This window comes from Choloepus didactylus, chromosome 12 (genome assembly GCF_015220235.1).
Source record: "Choloepus didactylus isolate mChoDid1 chromosome 12, mChoDid1.pri, whole genome shotgun sequence".
In the NCBI taxonomy this organism is placed as follows: domain Eukaryota; kingdom Metazoa; phylum Chordata; class Mammalia; order Pilosa; family Megalonychidae; genus Choloepus; species Choloepus didactylus.
Genome location: NC_051318.1, coordinates 2,650,674 through 2,677,616, shown reverse-complemented (window position 1 = coordinate 2,677,616; position 26,943 = coordinate 2,650,674). Strand labels below are relative to the sequence as shown.

Here is a 26,943-nt window from a genome sequence, read left to right as displayed (position 1 = left end):
TAGAATTGCCATATGACCTGGCAATCCCACTTCTGGGTATATTCTCCAAATAATTGAAAGTAGGGACTTGAACAGATATTTGCACACCAATGTTCATGGCAGCATTATTCACAATTGCAAGAGATGGAAGCAACCCAAGCGTCCATAAACCAATGAATGGATAATGAATGAATAAAATGTGGTATAGACAGATGATGGAATATTATTTAGTTGTAAAAAGGAATGAAGTTCCGATACATGTGAAAACATGGATGAACTCTGAAAACATCATTTTGAGTGAATTAAGCTAGACACAAAGACACAAATATCGTATGATCTCTGTGATATGAAATAATCAGAATAAGCAAATTCGGAGTCAGAAACTAGAATACAGGGGTCAGGGTGGAGGGAGGGAATGGGGAGTTGTTGCTTAATTGGTGCCAAGTCTCCTTTTGGGTTGGTGGAAAAGTTTTGGTAATGGATGATGGTGATGGTAGCTCAAAGCTGTGAATGTAATTAACACCAGTGAATGATATATTTGAATGTGGTTAAAAGGGGAAATTTTAGGTTGTATATATGTTACTAGAATAAAAATAAAAAGAAAACATGGACTGTGCAACACAAAGAGTGAACCCTAATGTAAACTATGGGCTATGATTAATAGTTCAATTATAATAATATTGTTTTATCAACTGTAACAAATGTACCAGACTAATTAATGCAAAGAGTTAATATTGGGATGGGTATATAGGAAACCTGTATTTTCTGCATGATTTTCCTGTAAATGTACAACTTCTCTAGTAAAAATAATTGCTTCCTAACTGGCAAATTTCTTTAAATGCTGTAAAACAGGGGTAGGCAAATTTGTCTGTAAAGTCTCCCAGCTCATGTAGTCTGTCTGCGCTACTCAACTCTTCTGTCATAGTGGAAAAGCCCACGGGCAGTATACACGTGGATGGACATGACTGTATTCCAATAAAACTTTACTTGCAAAAACAGGTGCCACAGGCCACAGTTTGCTGACAGGTGCTCTAAAAAATTACTTAAAGGATAGCTGGATTAAGGTTTCCTTAGGCTAATTCACAAGTGGGACACTAATACTGAGATTTACTGATGGCATTGATCATTTGCTTTATGTAGACTTGTATATATTTTGGTATATAGATATATAGACTTGAAAATTAATGGGAAATCAAAGGAAGCACTAGATTTTCTTCTAGGATTCAGTAACTGATGAATAAGTGGCAAAGAGAACATGATTATGTGATATGCATGCATACACATAAATGCATGCTTATAGAATTGTCTAGCAAATTTCCAATTCAGAGTAAAGCAGAGATTACATATTTAGAATCATATTATTTCTGCCAAAGAGAAACAAACTAACTTAGTAAACACCAGGAAAATGATTTCACCAACTTCTCTGGGTTCCTACTGGGCATTTAGGATAAACTATTGCTCGATATCTGCACTTCAGGTGCAGTTCCAGGTATGGAATTATAGATTACCTTTAATGATCCTTTCTTCCCGTGTCTCCTTCTCAGTTATCTCCACAGGCACGCCGTCAATGATTTTGGTGTACTTTTTAATAATTGGCTCTGAAAGGGGGGGGGCATTTGATTGAACCTCAAATGGTGTCTAAACTGCCATGAACTAGACATTTTAATGATAAGGTGTATTTTTCAAAACAATATTGTTTAAGATTCAATCATAAAGATTTTTGGAACATATCTTAAGTGAATTAAGATCCATAGTTGTTTGAAATGGAACAGTCATGTCCTGAATCTTGAGGGAGGGAGAGACCAACTGGAAAGCTCCCTCTCCATTTCAGACTGGTTTCCTGACTGTGAAATGAGAATTTATTGAGATTCCAGGAAGTTACACATCCGCAGAACGGGGAGCCTATGGTAAGCCCAAGTGGTGGCTTCTTAATTGGGTCTTATCCAATGGCTTCTATTCCTGAGTCCAATATTTTCTTTGGTATTGATGTAATTGTTATTATATTTCATAATCATCACTTGCATATGCAGAAGTAATAGCTGGATCTGGCGAGTTCATTGTTAAATTAATTCCAGCTAGATCCGTTAAAAGGCAAAACATTTTATTCCTGACTGCTCCTTAGAATCCATAACTAAGAAAACTATCTCCATAATTTATATAAAATAAAATCTAAGAGAAAACAACTGACATTTTGATATTTTTAAGTCAACAGTAGTTCAAAATAATCTCTGTGATCCTAGCTTGGAGCCAAGAAACACACATAACGCACCTCCATGAATCACCTCAGTCACCGTTTCACCCTCTTTAACCAGGCTGAATTCAGGATCACCTTCAATTTTGAACTTTGTTATTGTGGGTCCTGAGATTATTTTAGGAGACAAATGACCATGTTAAAAGCAGTCCCTTAAACTCCCCAGAACAGGAAATTTATTTCAACATTTGGTGTTACTCAAACATCAAAGCCATTTCAGGCTTCATGAAATCAGTTTTAAATATTTCTCATTATGTTCAAATTATGCAATATTTGTGTGAACAGATGACTCTATCTGTTGGTTTGCTACTAAAATTACTTTCATCTGCATTTAATTTGATGGATAAATACAACCATTGGTAGTGATAAAGTATTGATCACACAAGATATTATATGTAGCTACACTTTGTGAATCATATAGTGGGCACAAATTTGAATTTCTCCAATCATAACCAGTGCAGAACCTACTTGACTTTACTGCCATCATCTATTACTCTTTCCCTCATTTTCTAAATCCATCAGCATCTTAACATTTTTTATCTAATAGGCATTGAACTGAACATAAGAAAATCTCAACTTTATGCCTACCTTTAAGATGTTGATTTTCAGACTTTCGGGAAAAAATAGATTTGAGCACTTACCTTTTATATGGGAACGATTTGGAAAAAATTAAATAATTAATAGTTGAACAGTCTTTCAAATGCAAGAGTTAAACTAAGTGATTTTGTATATCACTTGCAAAATGATTTTGCTCCAGGAGAAAATCATTTTGAATGTTAGGAAGTCGATTACTACATTAGTTCATCAAGACTCTTTCAAAGAGGTGAAGGAAAATAAGGTTCAGTACATTCAACTCATACTGTAATTCCCTCCAATGGTTATATTTATAATTGCTTATTTTTGAGAAGATTTATTTGATTATCCAGAAATTGTCAATGTACACTATTACCCAGAACTAGTCTAAAACAATCTAAATAACAAAAACTATAGTGTAGTTCTTTAAAATCTTATGGTTATTCCACACAGTAACAGTTGATTTATGGGGCCAAGGAATATTGACTATCAAACATAAGGGTAGGTTCCTAAGGTGTAGTAACTTCTGAAAGAAGGTCTACCTGAGAAATTTAAGGGCAAGAAATGAGTGAATGAAATACTTTACAAAAGTCTAAATTGAAATTTAAGAAACATTCTCTGTAGTGTATGCTCTAGGAAGGCAGGGATTTTTATAATTTTTTTTTCATATTTATTCCCAGCACATAGAAGGGTACTTGGCACAACAGGTGCTTAATAACTATTTGAGGAATTATATTTCAGCAGATTTATATTTAAGTATAAAATTTGGTTAAGTACCTTTTATAAGAGACAACTTAGAATTGTGTCTCGGGGTTCCTTATTTAGTAAGAAATCAAGAGTCATCATTGCATCTGAAGATGTTCAAACAGTAAGAAGGAAAGGAAATGCCAGTAGCAATTTAGAAGGTGGACAATTGCAAACAGCTGCCAGAATAAATATTTCTTTCCCTCATTATGTGAATAAAAGCAACATTTCTGAAGTTTTGAACTGACTTCTTATTAATGTATGAGGGACATGAGCCCCTTATTTATCCAACCCCAAGAACCCACATACAGTTGATGCCCAATGAGCTCCTACTTGCAGAGATTGGTAAGAATAGACTCCCACTGGCAAAGACTGGGAAAATAAATAGATTGATGAGGCAGTGTGAAAGAGGAGAGAGGAATCTTTGAAAATGAGAACAGTGGCACATGAGTTCAAATAGTAATACAAAATTTTAAGGAATCTAGTTTTTAAAAACAGTACACGAATTTTAAAATCAAGTGTCCAACCAAGGATCATTTGGTCATTTTTCATTTAAAATGACCAAGAAACATTTTCTCAACAAAAAAATCTCTGCAATTTAAATTTCTTCTTAAAACACCAAATTCTCTTCATCGATATATTAAAAACAGTCAAATGACCACAGGCATTGTATTTAAAAAAAAAAAGTACAGATTTTAAAGAATAACTCAACCTTAGGTCTTGAGAATAACTAAAAATATAGATTACTAATTATCAACGAGACCAACATTTCCTCATGCGTTTTCAACGTGTAAATTTTAAGTCATGGTTTGCTTTAGAAGTAATAGGCGAACATATTAGAGAAGCTGCCATCCCATTTCACAGAATGAGGAGAAATATCAAAGTCAAAGATAATCCCAATAGTTTGCCTGAGATTCAGTCAAAGACTTAATCTATTCCTTTTTTGGAAGAATATTTCTGTCCTTAGAGAATGAAGAAGATAACCCCTTCTTTTCTCGGTGACAAGTCACCACACTGAAATGTTTAAACACGGAAATGAGAAGGTGGAGCCGAGTAAAATACATGAAAGGAAGGCAGCAAAGAGGATGTTGGAGTTGCCTAACATAGGCAGCAGGGTAGAGAGAAGAGTGACTGCTTATTTAATTCTAATCTGAATCATCAGTGAGAAGTATATATAAGTTCAGGGCTGGTATGGATTCTGTGCCAGCTACTTATTCTCTCGTCTGTTTCTGGTGGTCTGACTTTACAATGCATCATGTGTGACTGTAAGAGCTTTTATCAATTTGCAGCTTCTTTGCTTTCTTAAGTTGCTGAATGAAAATACCTGTCCTTTTGTGGAAGAGCTTCATTCTTTCAACAGTGCCAGGAGATTGGAAACAAAGTTACAACTAAGCTATGCATTCTTAAAGAGTCTACAACTGCAGCAAAAAAATGCCCAGGATTTATTTGTTTAGTGAATATCTGGGTACTAGTGCTAATACAATGGTCAATTAGGTTCAAATTAAGCCAAGTACAAGCAAATGTACTGAAAGTATTAGGAATGCACCATCTACTCTACTAAGAAATTTGTACTCCGCATTCTGCAATATACATTAGCATGCCATTGGTACAGAAATATTTAGCATGTTAGTTTCAAAAAGAATGTAGATACATTCATAGAAATCAGTCTATTATATGGATGTTTTTCCGCAATAAAAGGAACCATGTATAACATTGATTTTTTACCTTCAGTTTTGATAATAGGCTGAAGACTGCCTTCAATCACTTTAATTTTTGGTTCCACAATTTTGGTTATAATTTTAGTTGCTGAAAGTATAGAAAGTGGAACATGAATGTAGTTTGTATAAAAATGACCTGGACAAAACTGTCCTTTCAAAATGTCTCTGTAGGTTAGGGAGGTATCAGATGTAGTCATATGTTCAGGCAGTCAGATACAGGCAAAATTCATTATTTAGTATCTTCTCATGTCCAGATGTTGAACTCTGAAGTCCAGTAGTGACTTGCATTTGTTCCAGTGAAATATATACTCACTAAATGAGGAATTCTATCTAGAAATCTATAATCGTGAACTGCACCACTAAAGCTCTTTACCTTCTTTTGTACTTCTTGAAAATATTAGCTGCATAGCAACAGAAGACAAACATAATTAATGTTATGCAATTCATAATATCTGAAATTGCATTGTTGGATTCTTTCTCAAGTAGAAGAAAAAATGAAAGGAAAAAGACTCTTAAAAATGTTTTTCATGCATCTGATAACAGTGATAAAGAAAGGAAAATATGAACAAAACAGTTCAGAATACTTAAAAATAAATTTCAGCCAGCCAGACATGGGCTCTATGCAACAAAATATGATATGATCAGCATTTTAAGTTCCTGGCTAAAATGCTTTTAATTTTCAGCTTTATCATCCTCAAATTGCTTTAAATTTAAAGATGTGTATTTTAAATGTATGTCAACTACCCAAGAAAGTTAATAATGTGCAAAATTTATTTAAAATGGTAGTCCACTATTGGGTTGACTTTGGGGATCGTTTGCACTAATTGGAAATGAGTCTCCAGGGCTATCCCGCCAGAGCAACTGGCTTTTTGTCGTTTCTAATTGGAAGCCTTGAAGGATGGGTCCGTTAGATAAGAGACTGCTTGAAAGCTACAGTGCAATCCCAATAGATTGTGTGGACACATCAGAGGGGAGGCACAAGCCCAGCGGGGGTTTCTGAGATGTTTAGCTGTTTCAACTTTTTGAATTAGTGTGTAATTAATCAACGAATTAATATAGCCTTAATTGAGACTATGAGTCAGTCTTATCAGAGTGTTTGTGTTGAGATGCTAAATTATGAATCTCTAAAATACATCCAATCAGTGTTCAATTCTTGATTCTTCCTCCGTGGTTGGGCAGGGTAGGGTCTCGCTACAGAGGAAGATTCCCATGAAGGCCAAACCCACAGAGGTCTCTTCCTCTCCACCTCCAATGGTACACATTCAACAACATTCACCAGAGAGCATTTTTTTCTAACATACAATTCAAAGCCGTGGTGTTTGGGGGACAAGATTAACACACATCTTGGAAGTTAAGGAAATGTTAAGACAAGTCAACAAAGGAAACTAAATGGAATATTTTTGATTAATTGGTCTCTGTTTCAACAATGCTTCTGAATACAGCATACCCATGCGGGAGGGGCAAAAGAAGCATCAGATATGGACATGTAAATCTCAGGGTTGTTTCAAGAACTCTCGAGTAGAGAGGCAAGATTCATTAGACTTGCATCACCTCATGAAGCATAGCTTCTGCTCAGTGAGTGAAGATCCAATTTTACTATAGGAATGTAAAGGCATTATGATAACACTTTAGGCTCACTGTAAGCAAAATATTGCATGGCATAAATAAATAGGAAGTGGTGGAACTAGCATGGATAAAATAGAGAAGGTAAAGAAAGGTAGTGCAGATATATATTCTTGGTGGAAAAAGGTGACATAATATTTCTGATGAATAGAGCCCATAAGGATTCTTTAATTTGTAATAAAATATCTGCTATAAGATTGTACACTTCCAGACTGGAATATGGTCATTTTGAATCAAAATCATTCCGACTGAATCTTTAAACACAGTGCTGAGCTGGCCTGATTGTAACTGAATATTTTATTACTACACACTTGAAATCAGTAAGAGCAGCAGACATTTTGTTTTGCTCCTTATATTGGATCTATTCTTTTACCATACCTGGTGTAAATCTTAAGGCAAATTTCTTTGAGAAATAACTAAAAACTCATGGTATAAAATAGAATCATTTTATAGCCAGAATAAATGTGAGAATTGAACTAATGTTTTAGCCACTGATATATTTTGAGTGTTTAATTGTAGAGCCAAAACAAAATGGGAAGAATTTCTGCTTTTCAAAGGTACAATGAAAGAAAGAGAAAAGACACAGGAACAAAGAGCCACATTGAAAAACAAATCTCAAAAACTACATTTTATGAGAATAAAATACCGTTAATGGTTGTTTTATGGAGTCGTAAGGTTTAATTTGATAATCTGGTAGTGTCAGGAATCCTGAAATCTGGAAACTTTAGGTTTATCACCTGGCGGGTCTTTGGTTCTATCACTCAACTTTGGAAAGGGACCAAGAGGTTAAACTGGAGCTGAGGCAGAGAGGAGTTTTTCCATCAGGCTCCAGCCCAGTTCAGGTGGGATGGGATTTGCCATCGTTTGGAATCCTGAATACCAGATTATCAATAATCTCTGTTGGTGAATACAGAGAAGATTGCTGCTTTCTTTTTGTGCCTCTGGCACTTACATGGGAGAAATGTTCATTATGTACTTACTGTAGACCGTCATGGGTATTTCTTTGAAGGTGCTGCCACGAACAAACTGAAAATAAACACTTACACTTAGTAACATGAGGCACAGCAGTTGATTAACAAGACCATAGTGCCATTTTGATTCTTATTAATATAAAAGCTGTCACTGACTTCATGGAAATGAAATGAAATTTCCACAGGAATCATCTTTCAATTCCCTGCTATCCTGCCGGATGATTGATCAGATTTCTGACTCAAAGTTTGAAAAACCTTATAGAATAACCAATTTATAATGGAAATAAATATTTATTTAATAACCTTTCTTATATTTCTGCCAGTATAACCCTGCAAGGACTAAGGGACAAAACATTCCTTTGCCTTAAATTACTGTGATTAATGACAATGTTTTATAAGCAAATACTTTATCTTTCTGTCATATTTGGTAGCAAAAGTGTTCAATGAGAGAAAGATTATAGGCATTTATATACATCTTATATTACCAACTGGATTACAAACTTTTTGAAGAAAGGGCCATTTCTTATTAAAATTAATATTTCCCATAATACTTAACATATTGCCTGGCCCCAAGTAGCTGTTCAGTAGATACCTACTAAATAACACAGTGAGGAAACTCTGTCATTTTTTAGTAGTCTGTCACATTAAACCTGCAATATCTGTCCAACATATTAGAAATAAATCTCATAACCTTCTGTACCTTAATTTGGATGTATTTGATCAGTTTATTAAGTATTTCCAGCAGCTGATCATTTCCAACAGGTGTGTCTGTGAAGAGGGATATTCAAGGAATAAATCAATATTGGTTAGAAAAAAGTGTGAAAGTCTTGATTCTAATTGAAAACTACTTAGTCCATTAATGGGTTCAATAACAACCCACCTGCTGGATAGAGGAGCTTATCGACAACGTGAATGACTCCATTTGTTGTCATGATGTCAGATTCTTTCGATTTCAATTCATTGACCAGAAGTGTATCATTTACCTATCAATAAAGGGGGGGGGGTTGCCAATGGGATTTAATGAATATTGAACAATAAAAGAATTTAATGATGGATGAATATTACCATAAATACTAGAGGACTTACTCCTTTCAGGTAGATTTTGCTTCCCTGTGTGGTCTTTAGAATGTTGGTAACACCAGGTTCAAATCCCTTTCCAATGAAAACTCCCGGTGTCAGGTGATAGAGGATGATATTTTGAAGAGCATTTTTGTCTCCTAGAGAAAAAAGATATTTACCTAATAAGATGCCATATTTTTGGACAATTTGGCACTACAATTTGGACTAAGGAGGAAATTATTCCTTTGCGTTAACTAGTTTTTCCACACTCTATTACTCCAATACTCCCATTGTTCTCCCAAGTTGATCTCGAGATCATGTCAAAGCATGTAGTCACTACAATCAGTCCAATCAAAATACTACCCAACTGATTGAGAGAAAAAATCAAATTACTTTTGAAATTATGACTGCTATCTTCTTCACTCAGTTGTGTTGCTTTTAATAGAAAAAAACAAGTGAACATCCACCCCAACAGCATGACAGTAAAGAGTTAATCAAAAACATGAGTGAGTGACCCTTCACCCATCCCAAGGAGAATGAAAGGAAACTAAAACTGGCCATGAATACGACAGAGGGGACATTTCCGAGGCTGACCTCAGGCCAGGAAAGACTGAGGGAAGGGTGAGCTCCTAAGGTCACAGGCAGCTATCCAGCACCCACTTCTACTTACGGATCAGAATTTCCCTTTCTTCGTTGGTCATCCCCTTAAAGGCTTCGTTAGTTGGCACAAACAAGGTCCAATCTCCAGGCTGTGTCAGGAGATCTTTCAAGTCTGCAGCTTCGAGCAGGCTGAGGAAGATGCTAAGAAGGAAAAAGGTCCGTTTATTTTATTGAATTCATGTTTAGATTTGCTCACCCACCAGGCATTACAAAGAATCCATATATTGCAGAAAGGAGAGAAGACTGCTCATGACATTTTTGTATGTTTCAAATGCTATTTATCTGTTAAGAAAGTTTTATCACCTGGAAATTATTTAAATGAACAATATAATTCTTAAGTTTCCTAAACTCTATTTTTATCCTATAAAATATCACAAGGCCACAGTCTGCAACCCAACAGAAGGGTGTTGTTTTTGTTTTTGTTTTTGTTTTCATTTACTATTAAACAAATAGTCTCTGCTGGTATATCCCGTCATTTTTTAAAAAACTTAATTATAAAAAAATTGCAAAGGACAGTCTAGTCTACTGAATTGTTTTCTCACTCACCAAATCATATTTTGTTGCACCAAGAAGTAAAAGAAATGCTGTTTAAAAACATATTTCAATTTTGAAAACATAGAGAAGCAGGAGACTGCGTGGCTTTTGGGATGCTCGCTGAGCAACAACACATGCCAGCTGGCCTCCTCCTCTCATGAGGTGACGCTGGTCAGCTCACCTAAAGCGTTTATCCTGTTTTAACTTTTCATGCAGGGATCTCTCAGCGGGTTTGATGATCTCCTGGAATACATGAATAGCGCCGTTTCTGCCTTGCCTGCTTCCTCTCAGCATGCATGCGTTTTCCACGCAGACGGCCTAGTGAAGACAAGACAGAGGTTGATGTCCATTTCCTCACCTGACGTCTCCTGCATGCCTGCAGCTGCACAGGTACATCTCCAGGTGGGTCCTTCCAAGCGGTCACTTGACCTTTAAGACCAGAGGAAGTAGCTTCTCCTTCTGTTTTCAAGGTCTTGCAAACTCTGACTCAACTTGTTATCCAACAGGTTGTCTATGACTAGTTAAACCACCTCTTGCTTCAGCATGTAGTTTTCCCAGTAAATTACAAAAAATACCATAGAATTCCACTCCTACATTTTCCATTATTTTTACTCTCTTCCTCTCCAGGTTCTAACTATCCCTCCCATCCTTTTTAGGTCAATATTAAACATAAAACATCCTGACTTCAGTGCCCCTTAAGATCTTTTTCTCCTTTTAATCCAATTAAACAAATATTTACTCTATTTTCTTGACTGCAAGAGCTTATCGACTATAAGTCAAAATGATTGATTTAGTTAAAAATTTTTGAACAAATGTAATATACTTTTATATACATAATTTAAAGTATAGCCTATCTTCTGATATTAAAAATGCCTGTCTTGGAATTGTGAAAATAAAAGGAGCAGTTAGAATATCCAATTCTAGGTAATGCTTAACTTCCTTTGAACCCTTTGAGCTGTAGTTGCATCTGCTGCGTGCACAGAAACTGAAGGTACCACTAGGTGCACTGTATTTTTGACAAGTAATATTTTCCAGAAATTTTCTCCCAAATAAAAGTAGGTTAGAACCATTTAATAGAGTCCAGAAATCTCTATATGTCTATACAAGTTTGCTTGAAAACCATCTTACATTAAAAGTTCATTGTTACCCATTTGATTCTCTTTAAAATTATCTTATGAGCAGTAAAGTGCTCTACAAATCTAAAGCTTGTTTTAGAGAGTTTTTAGTGAAACCCTGAAGTTGTTGTAAGTAATACTCTATATCATAAATGGATGGATAATGAAAAATGCAAGTTCTCTGAATTTTTGATACATAGCACTTTTTGTACACCTTCCTAGGTCTTTCCCCCCAGTTAGCCATTTCCCTGATCTTCCTATCGATATTTACTATTAAGCCACATTTATAAAATCCTGGACGCCATTTGTTGTGACACCATCCTATGGCAAGGGCATGTCATTTGATGTTTAACTCAATGTGGATATTTCATTTCACTCCATTTCATTTACCGTGCGATACACGAAGACTCGGAGCTGTTTGCCTCCCATGGTCTCGAGTTTTTGTCCATTGTAAAGCTGGTTAAGGCCAACTTTCACTTTCAATATGTGATTCTGCAGAATTAATTTCAGAAGGCGCTGATCCATTCTCAGAGTATCATCTATAAGTAAGTTCATTTTAAAAGAGCATTATTTTATTAAGAAAGCATTAAAGTTTCCCCTGGTAAGAGAAAATGATGGATCCTAAACTCATGGATTGTATGAGTCAGCTAAATGCTTAAGGCTAGCAATTCTATTCACCAATAGGAAAATATGTGAAATATGGCCTTCTCCACTAAATAACCAGAATACCCAATCGGTCTGAACAAGGGTTTCATCTCTGTAAGGGCTGCGTGGTTTTAGTGTGGTCATTGTCAAAGGCTGAAAGCCAACACTGGCCAAGGTTTTTCTGACAATTAGACGTCCTTTAGTAGTATGGAAGGTTACAGGTGAATCATTTATAAACTCATTGCTGTTACTGGAAAGAGAATCAGAGCACACACACCTTAGAGGTGGCCATCCTCATCACAAAGAGGAAAAACAGCATTTCTAGGAATTTGAGGCTTTTGGGGCAAATTATTTTTGGTATCACAATTTATAATTTGGAAAAAGGTACAAAATGTGAGACTTATTTTTTTATTTCTAAATTTTAACTAACAACCTAAATATGTCTTTGTGAAATAATTCTTCTGGAAAAAGTGACAGATTGCATAAATCTAAGCACAGGCTGTGAATACAAGTTACTAGATGAAATGTTTTAAATAATAATTCACATAATATGGAAAGATGTATTAGTCTCTCATTTTTATTTATTTATAGTTGGACTGTCTTCCAAATTCTCAGGTGCAAAATACACCTATTTATTCCTAAATATTGATATGTTGGTGTCAAACAAATTAAATTTATTTTTATAAAGATCTATTAGTTCATCTATTATGTATGCTGGAAATATGATTAGATTCATAGAGTAACTGAATCCTAAACTTTCTCTGCCTGTAAACCAGTATTCATATAATTAAATATTTTTAAATGAAGGACATTTTAGCAGAGAAAAAGTTGTATACATATTGGATGCATAGCCTATGCAGAGATGGATCAATACCTTGAAAACATCAATTATTTCTTATTGCAAACAACCTGATGAAGAAAAAAGTTGTGGGGCGGGAGGGGGTGGGCTCGCCGTATCTGGCACGTACCGGAGAACGCATTGTTCATGGGCGCCAGCAGAGTGTACTCCCCATCGGGCTTCAGGGCGGACGCCAAGCCCAGCTGGGCGACAAGGTCTGTGAAAGTGGTCTGCTGTTTCCCAGCCAGCTCCATTACTTGTTTGGCTACGGGACAAACCATCATCGCCCGTGGTTAGTCATCCTCATGGGATTAGTGTATTAATTCTTGGCTGGTTTCTAACAGTGTAAGCCATTCACTGCGATGTCCATGGATAAGATACCTGTCCTTTCCCAGGAAAAAACTTCCAGCATCCATTCTGGGGTCAATAACCACAGAGGGTTTCAGAAAGAAAATACCTTTGCCCTCCTACTTTCTATTTGCTTCACTTCTCTTTTGCTCAACCCTCATCTCTCTCTGCTTTTGTGAGTGCCATAGGCCTTTCATTCATCCAAAACTGACCATTTGGTTAAAAGTTTCCTTCTGTTTCCAAGAAAAACCGAGGCCACGGTGAGAAGCTTTATAAATGGCATCGGGAACCCTGGAAAGCCAAGTTCCATGCACGGAGTGCCCAAGACTCCGCAGGCTGTGGGCGAGCACTCAGCTGGTTGTTCATTTTGTGCCTGTGCATCACACCCCTTAGACTGCACACGTCCTTCCGTCACGGACTTACTGGGAATCACTCCGGAGGCACCACAGTTGCTACATGATAGTAAGTAGAAGAATATGAAGCTGTTACTCACCAGAATCAGGAATTAGGACCTGGTCAATCAAATGGATGACACCATTATTTGTCACGATATCTTTTTTGTTCACCATTTTGATTCCATTTACTGTTATGCTGTCACCATCACATCCTATCTCAATTGTGTCTCCTTCCAGGGTCTCAAAGACGGCCCCACTCATGATGGACTCTGAACACTGGAGGGTGTTCAAAATGTGGTACTTCAGGAGAGCTGGAGGGCAGAAGAAAAAGAGCAAGGAAAATAACATTTGACCCTTAAAAGGTATGTTTCATGGTGGAACTAAGAAATTCCTAAGAAATCTAATGAATATCTAAGACCTAAGGATTGATTGGAGGTTTTTAAATTCTAAGTGGTTATGTTGGCTTTTTTTCCCAACAATTATGCAGCAGAAAGACTCAGCTCAGTAGGAAGTGAGAAGAAATCAGCTTCAGGAAATGACTTGAGCCATTCTGGAAAAGGGAAGCTCTGTGCAATCAATCAAGTTTCAGCTACCATAAGAAAGTCATTCCTGATGTGTAAGCAAGGAATGTGCCTTGCAGAGTCCTAGAAAATTGTCAGCGATATCTGTTCCAAAACACCCAGCAGTATTTGCAGTAGTCACCAGTAACAGAATAACTGCACATGATTCCTGAAGAGGTTGATAGAGGCTGAGAGTAAAGACTAATTAATCGCCCAAAGAGGACATCTAGAAAATAGTCAAAATGGGGATGGATCTAGGTCCAAACTACTTTATACCCATATCTGCATCTTCACATTTTCTCATCTTAAATCAGCTAAATATATTTTGGGAAAGACTTAGTGAAATGTGCTAGGCACAGCATAAAATCTGTTTGAAAATAGAAAGGGAGATTGGAAGGAAGCCATGTTTTTCTGTGTAGCAATAAGTAAGAACCCAAGAGAACCATGTAGTTTTCTCAACTCAATTACATCTTTTAACATAAACTTAAAAGCATTGCATATCATGTTAACAATATGAAACTCTGATGATCTAATATTCCTTTTCAACTCTTGCTAATCCTTTTTAATGTCTGCTATTTATTTATTTGAAGGTAGTACAAAAGAATGTGAACTTCAGGATATTCTTATTAAGAATTACACTCTGCCTACGCTTTTAAGAACTTTTTTTTGATGATTTTTGTCGTTCACCTCTAAAGTGGACAGTAAAAGCTTTTCTTTGCTTTTGTTTATCAAAGTTGATGATACTGGCATGCATTAGATTCTTTTTATTTCCTTTTCTTCCTGGAACTCTGGGAGACTTCTCAAGAGTAAGACATTTCGGTACCTTCAGAAGCCACTTTGTCCCCCATGATCCTTTCCAAGACGCCTCGTGGGAGCTTCTCGAATGCTTCATTGGTTGGAGCAAAGAGTGTGAAGTGACCGTCTCTTCCAAGGGACTCCAACAGATCGGACGTGATGGCGGCCGCCTGAAACCAAACGTGCTTTTTAAAATTACAGCACACTTAGCCTGGTTTGACATCAGGGAGTTGGTTTCTTCACCAAAGCAGTTTGTTCTTGTTAGCTCTTTAAAACATTCCCCTTTGGCACAGCCGCCTACATCTTTTCCAACTTTCCTTAAACTGCGTTTTCAAGAATGGAATTCTGCCAATGTTTGTGTGACTGTAGCAATAGCCAGCAGTGTGTTTAATAACTGAAATGGACACTTCTAAATAAACTAAATGTAGGATAGTCACAGAACTATTCTTTATCTAGTATGTCCACATAAATATTATTATTTTATATGAAGAAATTATTTATCAGTGTAAAATGAATTTTTTTTTTTTTTTTTTTTTTGCTGGATTTGTTTGGCATTTTCTTAGATTGTGACAGGGAAAGAGAAGGAATTTCTTTGATCAAAGCCAGTTCACGGCTACTTGTACTTACCCTAAATGACGAGAGATCATCTTCTGTTTCAATGAAGTCTTGAATTGAGGTGCCGATTTGTGTAAGGACACGGTCAATGACATGTACGACACCGTTTGTTGCAATCTGGTTCCCATGGATGATTCGAGCACAGTTAACGGTGACAACCTACAATTAGTGGGAGAAAATCAAAGTGCAGCAATCAGAGCTATCCACTGACCTCTGAGACTATGAGCCCATACCGGGTTTTTCATTTATACTTGCAAATGTGACATGCAGGAGCTGACATTCTGAATGCAAATGCTGGAGGAGAGGACACATATTACAATGTCTAAAAGGAAACTCTAGAAGAAAGTGGAACCATTCGGAACCCAAGTCCAGTTAAATTAACAAATCGGGAAACAAGGCAAAAGCATTTTTTTTGTTGTTTGAAATGTTGGTTTTCTTCTCTTTTATAGAGAAAGTCAAACTATTCCTAATGTGGGTCAGTATGTTACATAAAGTAGTGTAATTAATTCTAAAATAAATTCTAAGCAAGAGAAACAACTGTTGCATAAATGTAATCATTCCTATCCATCTTCTAACTATTGCCTCATCACTGACTCTTTTTTTCTCTGGAAATTTGAGTTTTGAAAGAGCCCAGTAACCTTTTTGGCAGTTTCCTACAGCCTCATATCCAAACACACAAGAACCCCGATCAGTGGAGCAGCCAGAGGCTGAGTAAAGGAACAGGCTCTCTGACTACACTTTTTGCTGTCCAGAAAAAATTATTTGAAACCACATTAGCTACTAAAATTTCCTTTTTAAGAACATCTATGTCTACTGTCAATGAACTGTCAATTTCATTTTTCTTTAGTAGAAAGCTGTCATTCAGTTGGAAATTTAAATGCCCTAGATTTGGGGGAAAGTCATGATATAGCACTTATGTTACTCTCACTAGCATTTTTTTTCTGTGAATATTTCATGAAAGATACAGAAAAATTAATGGACACATTATTAAGAAATGTATTTTATATTAAAGACGCTTACCCCATTAGGATAATGGTTAATGAAGAGCCCTAAATTGTTATACATCGAGGGGATGATCATGCCATTTCTCAGGTCCTTTGTCAGCATCCTCTTGTCAACCATGTGGCTGTGTAACGCGTTCAGCAGTTCAACATTCACATTGCTCTCCAAGCCCCTACGGATGTCCTAGGGAAACAGGAAGTGACAGACGTTTATTTATTGTGATTAATGATTTCAATTCTTAGAGTCACACTCTTCTACTTTCTTGCTACATTCTTAATGCGTTATCTGGATGGTCAAATTAAATGGACATAAATAACTCAATTATATGATCCCAATTGATGATGGAATGTTGCAAGTTCAAATATTCAGCTAAGAGTATGGAATCTGATAGGTTTATTGACATGAATGGGGTACAGCAAATCACTAAAAGAAGGTGTCGATGAGAATTTTGATGTAGGTAGAAGCTTAGTGAGGTGCAAAATTGTCTGGTCTTCAAGATACCTTTGAATCATAATTAAAGCAGAAAAATGACATTATATTTGTACACTATATTTGACCTCTAAAATGGTTTTGTGTTTATTCTATAAAAAACTCAAGAATGCAACCATCCTGTATTCTCTCTCCAGCTCCACGAGCGACCGCGCCCAGCACCTGGTGCTGTGGGGAAGGCAATGATGAGTTAACAAAGTGTTTTCCTCCGAGGTCCTGATCGTGTAACTGCAGGTACAAACAGACCTGGTGAGAGAGTGCACAGAAGCAGAGGAAAATGCTTTCGGCGTCAAACGAGGAAGGCCTGCTCTGTGAAATAGTCCTGGAGCAAGGCCTCGGTGGGCGGGAATGCTGTGGTGATCGCTCTAAGTCCAGTTGCTGACACAGGGTGAAACTTTGCGGTGCAAAACTTGTCTCATTTGGTTGGCACGTACCTGTACGTTTCTCAGGAAACATTAGGAAAGAAATGCGGAAAGGATGTGGGAGAGCAAAGCGGGAACAGCTGGGTAGGGGTCGATTACAGAAGCAAGGGCAGGCACTGGGGGTTTTGTGACAGGTGAATAGAATGATGAGAACCGGGCTCCCCTCCCGGGGGATGGAGCCGGTGGGAACGGACAGCAGAAACGAGGGTGTTACATAGGAGCCGCTTGTGTTGCTTCAGCTGAATCGTGTGTGGTCTGTGAGAATTGCGGAGTGGGGAGGTGAAGATGACGGGCAGTTTTCCAGTCTGACTATTGAAAGACTGATACAGGCAGCATAAAAACAATTGCTTTCTGGGAGAAAGAAAATGCATGTTTTAGAAAACTTGCATTTAAGGAATAGGTGGTGTATGTAAGGAGTCATAATGAAATGGATGTTAAAATATTCTCCTGGAGTCCCAGGGAGATACAAGTGCAAGAACCACAGATTTCATAGTTATGTCCATTAAAGTGACAGCTGAAAGCACCGAGGGGCATATCCAGAGCAGGGCACAGCTCATGGAAGAGACTCTAATGGGCCCATTCTCGAGGCAAGGAAGGAGAGCGGTCAGCAGGAGGGATCAGAGAGGGGCAGAAACGCACGCAGAGGAAACCAGCGGAGAGAATTCCATTCCGCGAGCTCTCAGCCACAAGTCCACGTCGCAGGACAACCCCAGAGCCATCTGCCCACGTTTTCCTTATTCTCCGACTCCAGTAGTGATCATCAATTCATCCTCATGCCAAGCAGAAGGTAAGAATGTATTTCTGTCCCAGTTTTACAGATTTGGAAATTGAGTCATAATTTAGGATATTGTAAATGAGCTAAGCTAGAAGAAGTCTGAGAGTCAAATGTATTATTTACAGCAGCTTATTTACATCTGTACACCCAAGTTTATAAATCCATCAATCTCTGAACATCCACATATATCTGCAAATAATTAGAATACATAAATATGTCTATATAGTATAGCTACAGATAGACTTTAAAATATACTAGGCTCCTTAACTGATCTTTCTACTATAGGTATCATCTAAAATTACATATATTTCCTCACAACCAGAAAAAAAGAGAAAAGGAGTAATAATAAGTAATAAGTAATAATAAGTGCCTTTAAGTCTACTCTTGGTCTTCCTTTATTTTTTGTCTATTTATTTTTATTAGCTATGAGCCTGCTGGGCTCATAAATGCTTTATCCCCTCTCCCCATAAGATACTTTCATGTATCCTCATCTATGTGCAATAGAAAAATATAACATTTCTATTAATTTCCAAGACAAAAATCAATCAAAATGAAGTAACAATACAGTAAAGCTAATTCTAGTGATAAAAGTAAAGGATTACAGGATCCAGGTTGTCCCACGCCTCGTTACTCGGTGCGAAGTAGGTGAAGGACCCCTGGCCTTCGATCTCCTCCCTGAGCTTGGAGACGTCGGAGTAGTGCTGCGTGGTGGTGGCGCCCACGATGCCCAGCGTGCCGTACACGTGGTCGATGGGCAGGACTGGAACGGGAGGGCGGAGCCAGCGTCAGGGCACCGTTTCCAGAAACCACTCACAGCCTTCAGACCTCCCGCTAAGTTCCCCAATACACTGAATGGATAACATTGGCAATAAAACTCTATGACTCACCAGTTTTATATGAAACTTGCCTTTTTAAGTGCTGAATAATCATATACAACTAAAAGCTACTATTTTATATAGTCGTCATGTTGAGGGAAAACGTATTTTTAACTACCATTCTGGTTTAACATTTAACCTATTTAGGTCTTAATCCTGATATGTCAATAATAGTTCAATTATAATTATGAGCAATAATCTGATTACTTCTTTTGACAAAAATAAGATGTTTTTCACTTCTCACTGAAAATGGCATAGCAAATAATTTCTATCCTGTTGACTTGATGCTCCTAAATTATATCATATTGTTAGGTATAGGGATATAATTTTTATAGCTTTTAGTCCCTAAAAGAAATATGTATGCTTGCTTCTTTTCATCATAGTTTCAGAAGGAAATTGGTCAAAGCATCTAACACTTCCAGAATATCTCTTCTGCATTTCAGAAGAAAGATTAATGTATTAATTAAGAAATTTCTATCATACGGTGCAGCCAACTTATTTTGTCTCTGATCCTACAGGATTTGAAAGTGAGTCTGGTTTGGACAACATCACAGAAGGGAGAGTGGTTGCCTTTGTGAATATTCCAAGACTAGATGAGGTGACTAATAAATTATAAAATAGGAATTACAAGCTCTCAAAAGGAAGAAAGAATGAGTTGCTACTAACAAGGAAAATGCCAGATAGTTTCATGTATGTCCTAAACTTAAGTTAATAAAGACCTCTGGAGAGGGACTTGACTTGAGAGCAGTCATGTAAAAGAGCCGGGATCAATTTTACTTAACTGCAAGTTCATCGAGCCAATGATACGGCATCATCACCGACATGAACCGAAGTACAGGCCCCCCCAAGTGAGGTATCTGTCCAGGTGTTCGCTCTAGGGCCAGACCCCATGATTGCAGACACCAGTCGGGGCTCATGTCCGGGGAAAGGAGATTAGAGACTCTCCATGGTGGGTCCGCAACCGTCCATGTCATCTTAGAAGAACTGGGGGTGACCAGCCCACAGAGAAGACCCCATTGTGTGAAAGAGGGTAGTTGTGGGGAGCATATGATAATTGGGGTGATATATGAATGGTTGTCATTTCAACGGGGAAACTGATGAACTATTTTTTTTTTCCAATTGCCAGAATTATAGGAAACCAAATTTCCAAGTAAGGAACGTTACACAAGCAGCTGTTCAACCAGAGAAGACGATGCTTTAATGCTCCACCAAGTAGTCAGCTCCTTGTTTTTAGACATTTCAAAAGAAAGGGATTTTGAAGAGCAGAGTTCATTCTTAAAGAGAAGTTGAACTAATTTAAATTTACGACTAAGCTTCTGCGATTATTCCAGCAGTATTGTCCAGCATCCAGTGTATAAGAAACAGGTGTTAACAGTTTATTACCATGATTGATGACCAACACGTCATGTATGGGGAATATGCCCTGGATTTATCATGGTGCAAAATACATACAGACACACAGACACACCCAGACAGACACACACTTGGCTTCTCCACAAGCTACCTCAACTCTTTTTCCTCCCACAAAACAAATTCTCCATTTAATTCAATACTTGCGATTTTACCTGCGGGACAGCCCTTCATGCCTTCCATTCTCATGTACCCAGGGCAGCACTCATATAGCACGGTCCTGACCATTGGGAGAAAGTTAATGTTAAAATGAGGAAATAAATAGGATGCAGTTTGACATGAACTTGGGAAAACATATCTCTTATTGCCATGATTTACTGAGAATCTAGAAATCTGTTTATTAGTTTTTTTCTGGCACCAAGGGATTCACACTAGCTATGTTATATCATATTTTATATCATATTAGTTATATTTGTTTCAGGTTATTAGAGTATAATATCCAATAAAATGCTCCCCCATTCAAAGTAAACAATTAGAGGTCAGTTATACAGGCAATAATTAATAAAGGTAACAGACCAGGAAATTCCAGCAAACAAAAATATCTTCAAAGTAACTTTGTCTAAGTTACTATATTTTTTAGGGAATAGAGTAATTTGAATTTCCTGTATATGTGCCTCCATTTTTTTCACTTTATTCAATAATAGAATTCAGACTTTCAACTTATCAAATTTAATATGACATTACTGGAATTTCTCTATATTTTTAAGGAAGATTTTCTGGTATAGAATACAGATTTAAGGATAGGAGACAGATGAGAAGACCTAAACAGAACAAAAATGAGAAATGCCAATTCCACATGATTCTCTAATATAATAGAGTTGGTGTTGGAAACATAAACTAATGAGAGCCTTATGCAAATCCTAATACAACTCCCAAGACTATATTTACATGGTTTCCCACATGAATAAATTTGAAACTACGTATTTGGATGTCAAGGCATTACAAATTGTTTATGTGTTAAATTAGATCAGCTGTTTTAGCTGAGAGACTGATAACACTTACCTGAAGTAAAACAGTGAATATAGGAGGAAATTGTTACTCTAACAAAAATTTCTATGGTACATGCTGATATAACTGAATGATCATCTTTAATAGATAAATGTGCCAAATGGGATAAAATTCTTAACAGTTGATTACAATTTCACCTAATAGGTGAACAATGTGGTTATCTGAGTTAACATTTTAAAGACAAAAAAGTAGTTTTTTCAGAAGAACACGTAATCTATACAAAACTCAGTGTTTCCATATGTCAGTAAGACAAGGCAAGAGTTAATGAGATCATTACTACACACTGCTCTGAAAGTGAGGAATGTATGTTTGCCTTCTGAGAAGTATCTAAATTCTCATGAAAATGGCAGTTGAAAATATCACTGACATTCTCCAGATGGAGTCTACAGAATTCTATATTGCCAGGCCAATATGTATCATAGAAAACACCTTAAACCAAGGACGTGTCCTGTTTTTCATTAGACCTGCTCAGTTCACTGACACCCCAAATTCCCAGAGCAACTGTTCAACCAGAAGTCAAACGTTTCTGTCCATTGATACATAAAGTCCTAGAGAAGTCTCTGGAAGTTTTAGCAGCTGCAGCGGATGGCGAACACAGCCTTCTTCCTGCCAACATTACTGATTTCTTTGGTAATCTGAAGCGAGCATTTGCATCCACTTCAGAGCAGAGATGTAAATGTGTTTGTGGAAATGAAACTACTTGGGAAAAATAAGCTACGTGAAACTGAACAAAGGAGACGCTGCTATATTTCTGGTAAAAAGCCAGCCCTCAATGCAGGGATTTTTCTGTTTAACGGAAAGCAAGAAGGAGTCTGAGCATGAGCTCTGTGCAAGGCCTGGCATGTCTGCTGTACTTAGATGGTTAAAGTGAGATGATCTCACATTCCCTGACTGCCAGGCAGGATGCAGGAAAGCTTTCCCCTGAACATGTCGGAGGGCAGCCCTTTCTTATCTAGTCGGGGGCAGAGGGGCCTGCAGACGGCCGCGGTCACTGAAAGCCCCGTGTGGTTGGCCCCGCGTCCAGCCAGTGTCTGCAGACCAATAGGGATGGTGTCCAGGTCAACCATAAGGATCAGCTGAAATCCCCCTGAGCTGCCCAGCAGGGAGCGGGCAGCAAACCCCGCGGGGTCCTAGACCTGCTTCCCATCACCACTCCAGCGCAGCTGAGATGTGCCTCGGGCCGCGATTCCCTTCTGGAAAAAGAAGATGACCCTGTGCGCACTACATAGGACCATGGTCACCACTCCTTTTCCCACATTCAGGTGACATTCGTTTAAAATAGCTGAATTTCCAGGGCCATTGGTCTTACAGGGATAGTTATTTTGTCCTTTCCCACCCATCATTCATTTTGTAACTCTGTAACAGCAGAATTAAATCTGTGTTTCACTGACCCAGAACTAAGGCTCCAGGAGGTTATGGGATTCCACATTTAGTAGTTGTGCTAATGCTATTAAATTGGAAATAGGTTTCTAAACGTCCCCCAATGCCTCCCACCCAGGCTGTGCAGGAGGCTCCCCAGACCCTTGTCCTCCGGCATCCAGCACGAGGGTGGGTCACAGCCACGAGGACGCAGGGAGGGGCCGTGGCCACTGCTTCCTAGACTGAGGGTGGCACCGCTCACCTGGCCGATTCCACTCCCTGTCTGGGACTCCTTGAGATAAAACGAAGGATTTGAAACACATGAGTGTTCTCAACTCCAGCATGCCCAGGACTGATGAAAATGGAGTAAACTGGAATAGTTTAGACAATTTCCAGATGACTGGAGGCAAACATTAATGTTTGCCTTCAAAACCCTGGGATGGCAGGTCTGCTTGTTCTCCTGGCCCACTTTTCTAAAAACTGAGGGAACTGAGACACGGAGGTTTGCTGACATCACCAAGCTCCGGGCGACACCAGCGGGAGCCCATCTGGCTGCCTCTGAGTCCAACCCACACCTCACACTCCCGGCGCTTCAGCCCCCGCCCTCAGGGGAAATCAGGTCCATCAGAGATCGGGGAGAACCTCCTGATTCACACACACGTGATCCTTCTCTTAAAAAGCTCACAAATTTAGAGAATATTTTCAAGAAGAAATGCATGTATGCCCAAGAGAAGACATATACGTCAGAGTGTTGTCTGTGAAGCTGGCACATGGGAAGATGAGACTTACGTTTTCTTTCCGCAGATTGCACCTTGGTACCAGTTCTTGCAGGTGCTGAAGTACTTCCTCTTGGTGCCCAGAATCTGCTGCATGGCGCAGACATTGGGACTGGAGGGTAGGGAAAGAAAGGGTTAATGTCGCCACGATGCCTGGTTCTTCTTATCTACAGGCCAGGTGGTTTAAAAAAACAAGGTTAACATGTGGATTTGATTCTCAGAGATGTGATCCTAGCCTTGCACAGATCTGTTTCTTGACCCCACTGTACTGACTCATTGGGAAAACTCAAGTCTATGGAAAAGAGAAAGATAGTGAAGAAATTTTACCTCCCTGAGAGTCAGACTCCAGTGTTTTAAAGAGCTAGCCCAACAGGAAGACTCAAAGAGCATAGAGTTTAATTTTTGTTCTTACGTGTCTTATTCTATCTAAGAGGGACTAATCCATTGACCCTTCTTTTCAAACCAAAAATATGCTTATTTGGGGGCTGGGGGTGGCTTTGGGGCTTTCTGGGACAATTGGGAGGTCACAGACCAAAAGAAACAAGTTTACCATCCCCAAAGACACTATACTCTGTAACTGTCTAGTTAAGTAATCACAGAAATAAATGAGCGCTAAGATCAACTTGTAAACAGTATGTCTGCACATAGCAACACTGATTTAGTTGAATGGGTGTAACATCAGAACATCCTCTGCAACAATTCTAAGTATTTTTCTCTTTTAAAGAGATGGTAGTCTTTTGAGCATTAGGAAATCCCTCTGGGACATAGGAAGAAGTATCAAGATCCATTTCAAAAATATACATATAAATACTTGTTTTAGTAACTAAATTATGTTTGATAACTTAAGAAAATGCTAAGTTGTAGTTGATTTTATTCTATGAAATGTGGTTTTTGCAAATTTCACCCCATGCAGAATTGAAAACTAATTAAAATCAAATGCTTAAAGAATGCAGAGAACTAGTCATATTATCCATGACTTACTTTTCATACATAATTTAAATGAAACAATCTGCAAGTCTGCTGTAACATGATGTGAGATACTTAAAAACTGTTAACATAATTGCAACCTCGAGCCACAGATTCTTTAATTTTGAACCCTATTCAGATTTCAGGAAGGAAGCAAAACACAAATAAGCTGATTCATAAAGGAATTCCCTGTTCCATTTGGCTAATTAGATTTAAATGATATACCATTTCATAAAAGGCAATTGCCGCAAGTTATTTGGACAGTAATTCTTAAAGTACAAAATGTATACAAATCATAGATTACTCATTTTTTTCTTTTCTTTTTTTAGAAAGGTAAAAAAAGAAAAGGCTTTTACTTAACCCTTTGTAAAAAGTTTTAAAAAAATGCCCTGAGGTGTCCCTGAGGTTGCCTCTTTTCAAGAGCACAGCACTCACTCACCCCTGGTCGCGGCCCCTGATACGGCTGTGAGACAGGATCTTGTCATAATGCCCGTTGGCGTCTGCAGGGTTAAAAACAAACAGCAGGAGCAGGGGAAGTGTGGCCAAGAAGGAAATCATCCTTAGTCTCTCCGTTGCACTCCGTCCACGCGGAGGACTGGGGCTGGCTCTGGAGAGCTCAGGGCTTATGTACATGTCAGAGGTGGGCGGGCTCCAGGCTGCCAGCCCCCCAGATCAGCAACCTCAGGCTGCCAGCCCAGATCCACTCTGGCCCCGTGTATCTACTGAGCAGAAGGAGCCTCTTTTTCTTGTGAATAAGATATGCATTTTTAATCATATGAATAACTGGCACATGGCATGTTCATATTTCATTGCATTCTTTTGTAACTTAGAGCTGTTTTTTTTTTTTTGGTGTTTTTTTTGTTTTGTTTTTTGAAAACGATTCTGTAAATGTTTTAAGAAATATTCTGCAATCTCTGACTTTCGATTAACTTGCCTGTGCTCAACAAGATTATCATTATTTGATCTTATCACATCTTATCACAGTTCACATCAGAATTAAAGGCTCTTGTTTCACCTGAAATCACAATGGACTAGTGGCCGTTGATTAAAAATTAAATTTCAATGGATAAAATTTGCACAAAATATGAAATTAAAAATTCTGACTTGCTGACCAAACATGTATATATTTTTCTTGGAATCCTACTAAACTGGGGTGATACCTCCCACTTCATTTCTCTTTTCAAATATTAAGACAAAGAGTGAACATAAGACTACTTCTGGTAAGTTTCCCCAACTTTTGAAATGAAGCAGAGAAGAGAAACATTTGTGCTTTATTGTTTTGTCACTCCATGTTTTACATAATGAAAATCTCTAGGCAACACATTGCTGGGAACCGTCGACTGAGAGCAGTCCTTATTGGAAACCGGTGTTACTAATCCAAATGGACCAGGATAGTCAAACTCATGTTAAGAACCAGGGGAAGTGCCAAAATTCTTCTGATGCTATCCAAGGGTCACTAAAGCCTCCCACTGTTGCACTGTGCGACACCTCATTTGAGGGCTAGCAGCCTCAGCACCCCACCCATCAAATGCCCAGATGCTTTGGGTGCAAAACCCTGAACGTCAGAAGTGAACAATCAGCAGAAATGGCAGCTACGCTCAGCCTCCCGGAACACACGCGCTCCAGTCGCCCCGGAGGGGCAGTGCTGTTCCAGTACGTCCTGTGGCAGGAGGTTCCTGGGCCAAGACACCTTCCAGGGTGGATCCCTCTGGGCTGGAAAGAACCCACGTGGACTCTCCCTGTGGCCCGATTGGAAGGGCTTTTGGGGAGGCTGGGCCAGAAACGATTCCACCCGTCAGGCGCTGTGGGATTCTGCCTCGGAGCATTAAAATAATTCTGCAACTTGCTGCTAGTTTATGAAGAAAGGACAAATGAAACAACAGATTCTGCAGTCTGATTCAGAGCCCTCCATTCAGTTTGAAACTCTTGATATTAAGGTAGAGAAAATGAATGAGCCGTTCAAAAGGAGAGCTGTGAAGATGGCATAAGAAGTGGATTACATTCCTTCCATAGTTCCTTGTGAGGAACAGACTATTAATCTGTCGAGTGTATTTCTCTGAATGCAAAGAATACAACTTTGTCTGTGTGCCTCTGATCTGCTCGATGTGACCTTTCTGTGCTTTCATGTTGGGCTAACGGTCTGTGGTCAGTAACTGCTACCTGAGTAGGACTGAGGAGCTACTTTCTGAAAAGAAGCTCTACTTAAAGCCAGTCACAGCTGTTAGAACATACTTGATAATGCAGTTATATAAATGGAAGACTTCAGTTCTGACCAGTGAGCCGTCATAATAGACAGTAATTACCCTCGAGACATAACATCAATGCATCAGAATTGCAGAGGAGTAGATCAAACTCAAAATACAGAAATCTCTGCAACACCATGATAAACAGTTACCCAAGCCTCTCCTGGGTGCTCGCTGCTAGGAACATGCCCGTGC

At 38.4% G+C, this 26,943-nt stretch overlaps 1 protein-coding gene across 8 annotated transcripts in view; it reads right to left on the bottom strand.

Annotated features, from left to right (window-relative positions):
- POSTN (periostin) overlaps positions 1–25,094 on the bottom strand; it is a 32,235-nt gene extending 7,141 nt beyond the window's left edge. For 2 of the 8 annotated variants that reach the window (XM_037800262.1, XM_037800265.1), the window contains exons 1-19: positions 24,945–25,094; positions 23,553–23,651; positions 20,552–20,616; positions 18,714–18,871; positions 16,444–16,608; positions 15,436–15,582; positions 14,837–14,978; positions 13,552–13,764; positions 12,841–12,975; positions 11,618–11,766; positions 10,294–10,430; positions 9,589–9,719; positions 8,946–9,076; positions 8,740–8,842; positions 8,560–8,627; positions 7,869–7,914; positions 5,273–5,353; positions 2,249–2,338; positions 1,488–1,577 (exon numbers count right to left, since the gene is read on the bottom strand). In XM_037800262.1, coding sequence (XP_037656190.1) covers positions 1,488–1,577; positions 2,249–2,338; positions 5,273–5,353; positions 7,869–7,914; positions 8,560–8,627; positions 8,740–8,842; positions 8,946–9,076; positions 9,589–9,719; positions 10,294–10,430; positions 11,618–11,766; positions 12,841–12,975; positions 13,552–13,764; positions 14,837–14,978; positions 15,436–15,582; positions 16,444–16,608; positions 18,714–18,871; positions 20,552–20,616; positions 23,553–23,651; positions 24,945–25,063 — 2,269 coding nt within the window. In that variant the 5' untranslated portion in view covers positions 25,064–25,094. The remainder of the gene's footprint in view (positions 1–1,487; positions 1,578–2,248; positions 2,339–5,272; positions 5,354–7,868; positions 7,915–8,559; positions 8,628–8,739; positions 8,843–8,945; positions 9,077–9,588; positions 9,720–10,293; positions 10,431–11,617; positions 11,767–12,840; positions 12,976–13,551; positions 13,765–14,836; positions 14,979–15,435; positions 15,583–16,443; positions 16,609–18,713; positions 18,872–20,551; positions 20,617–23,552; positions 23,652–24,944) is intronic. The other 6 variants (XM_037800263.1, XM_037800259.1, XM_037800266.1 and 3 more) reach the window with 3 other exon arrangements.
- Positions 25,095–26,943: the final 1,849 nt, after the last annotated feature.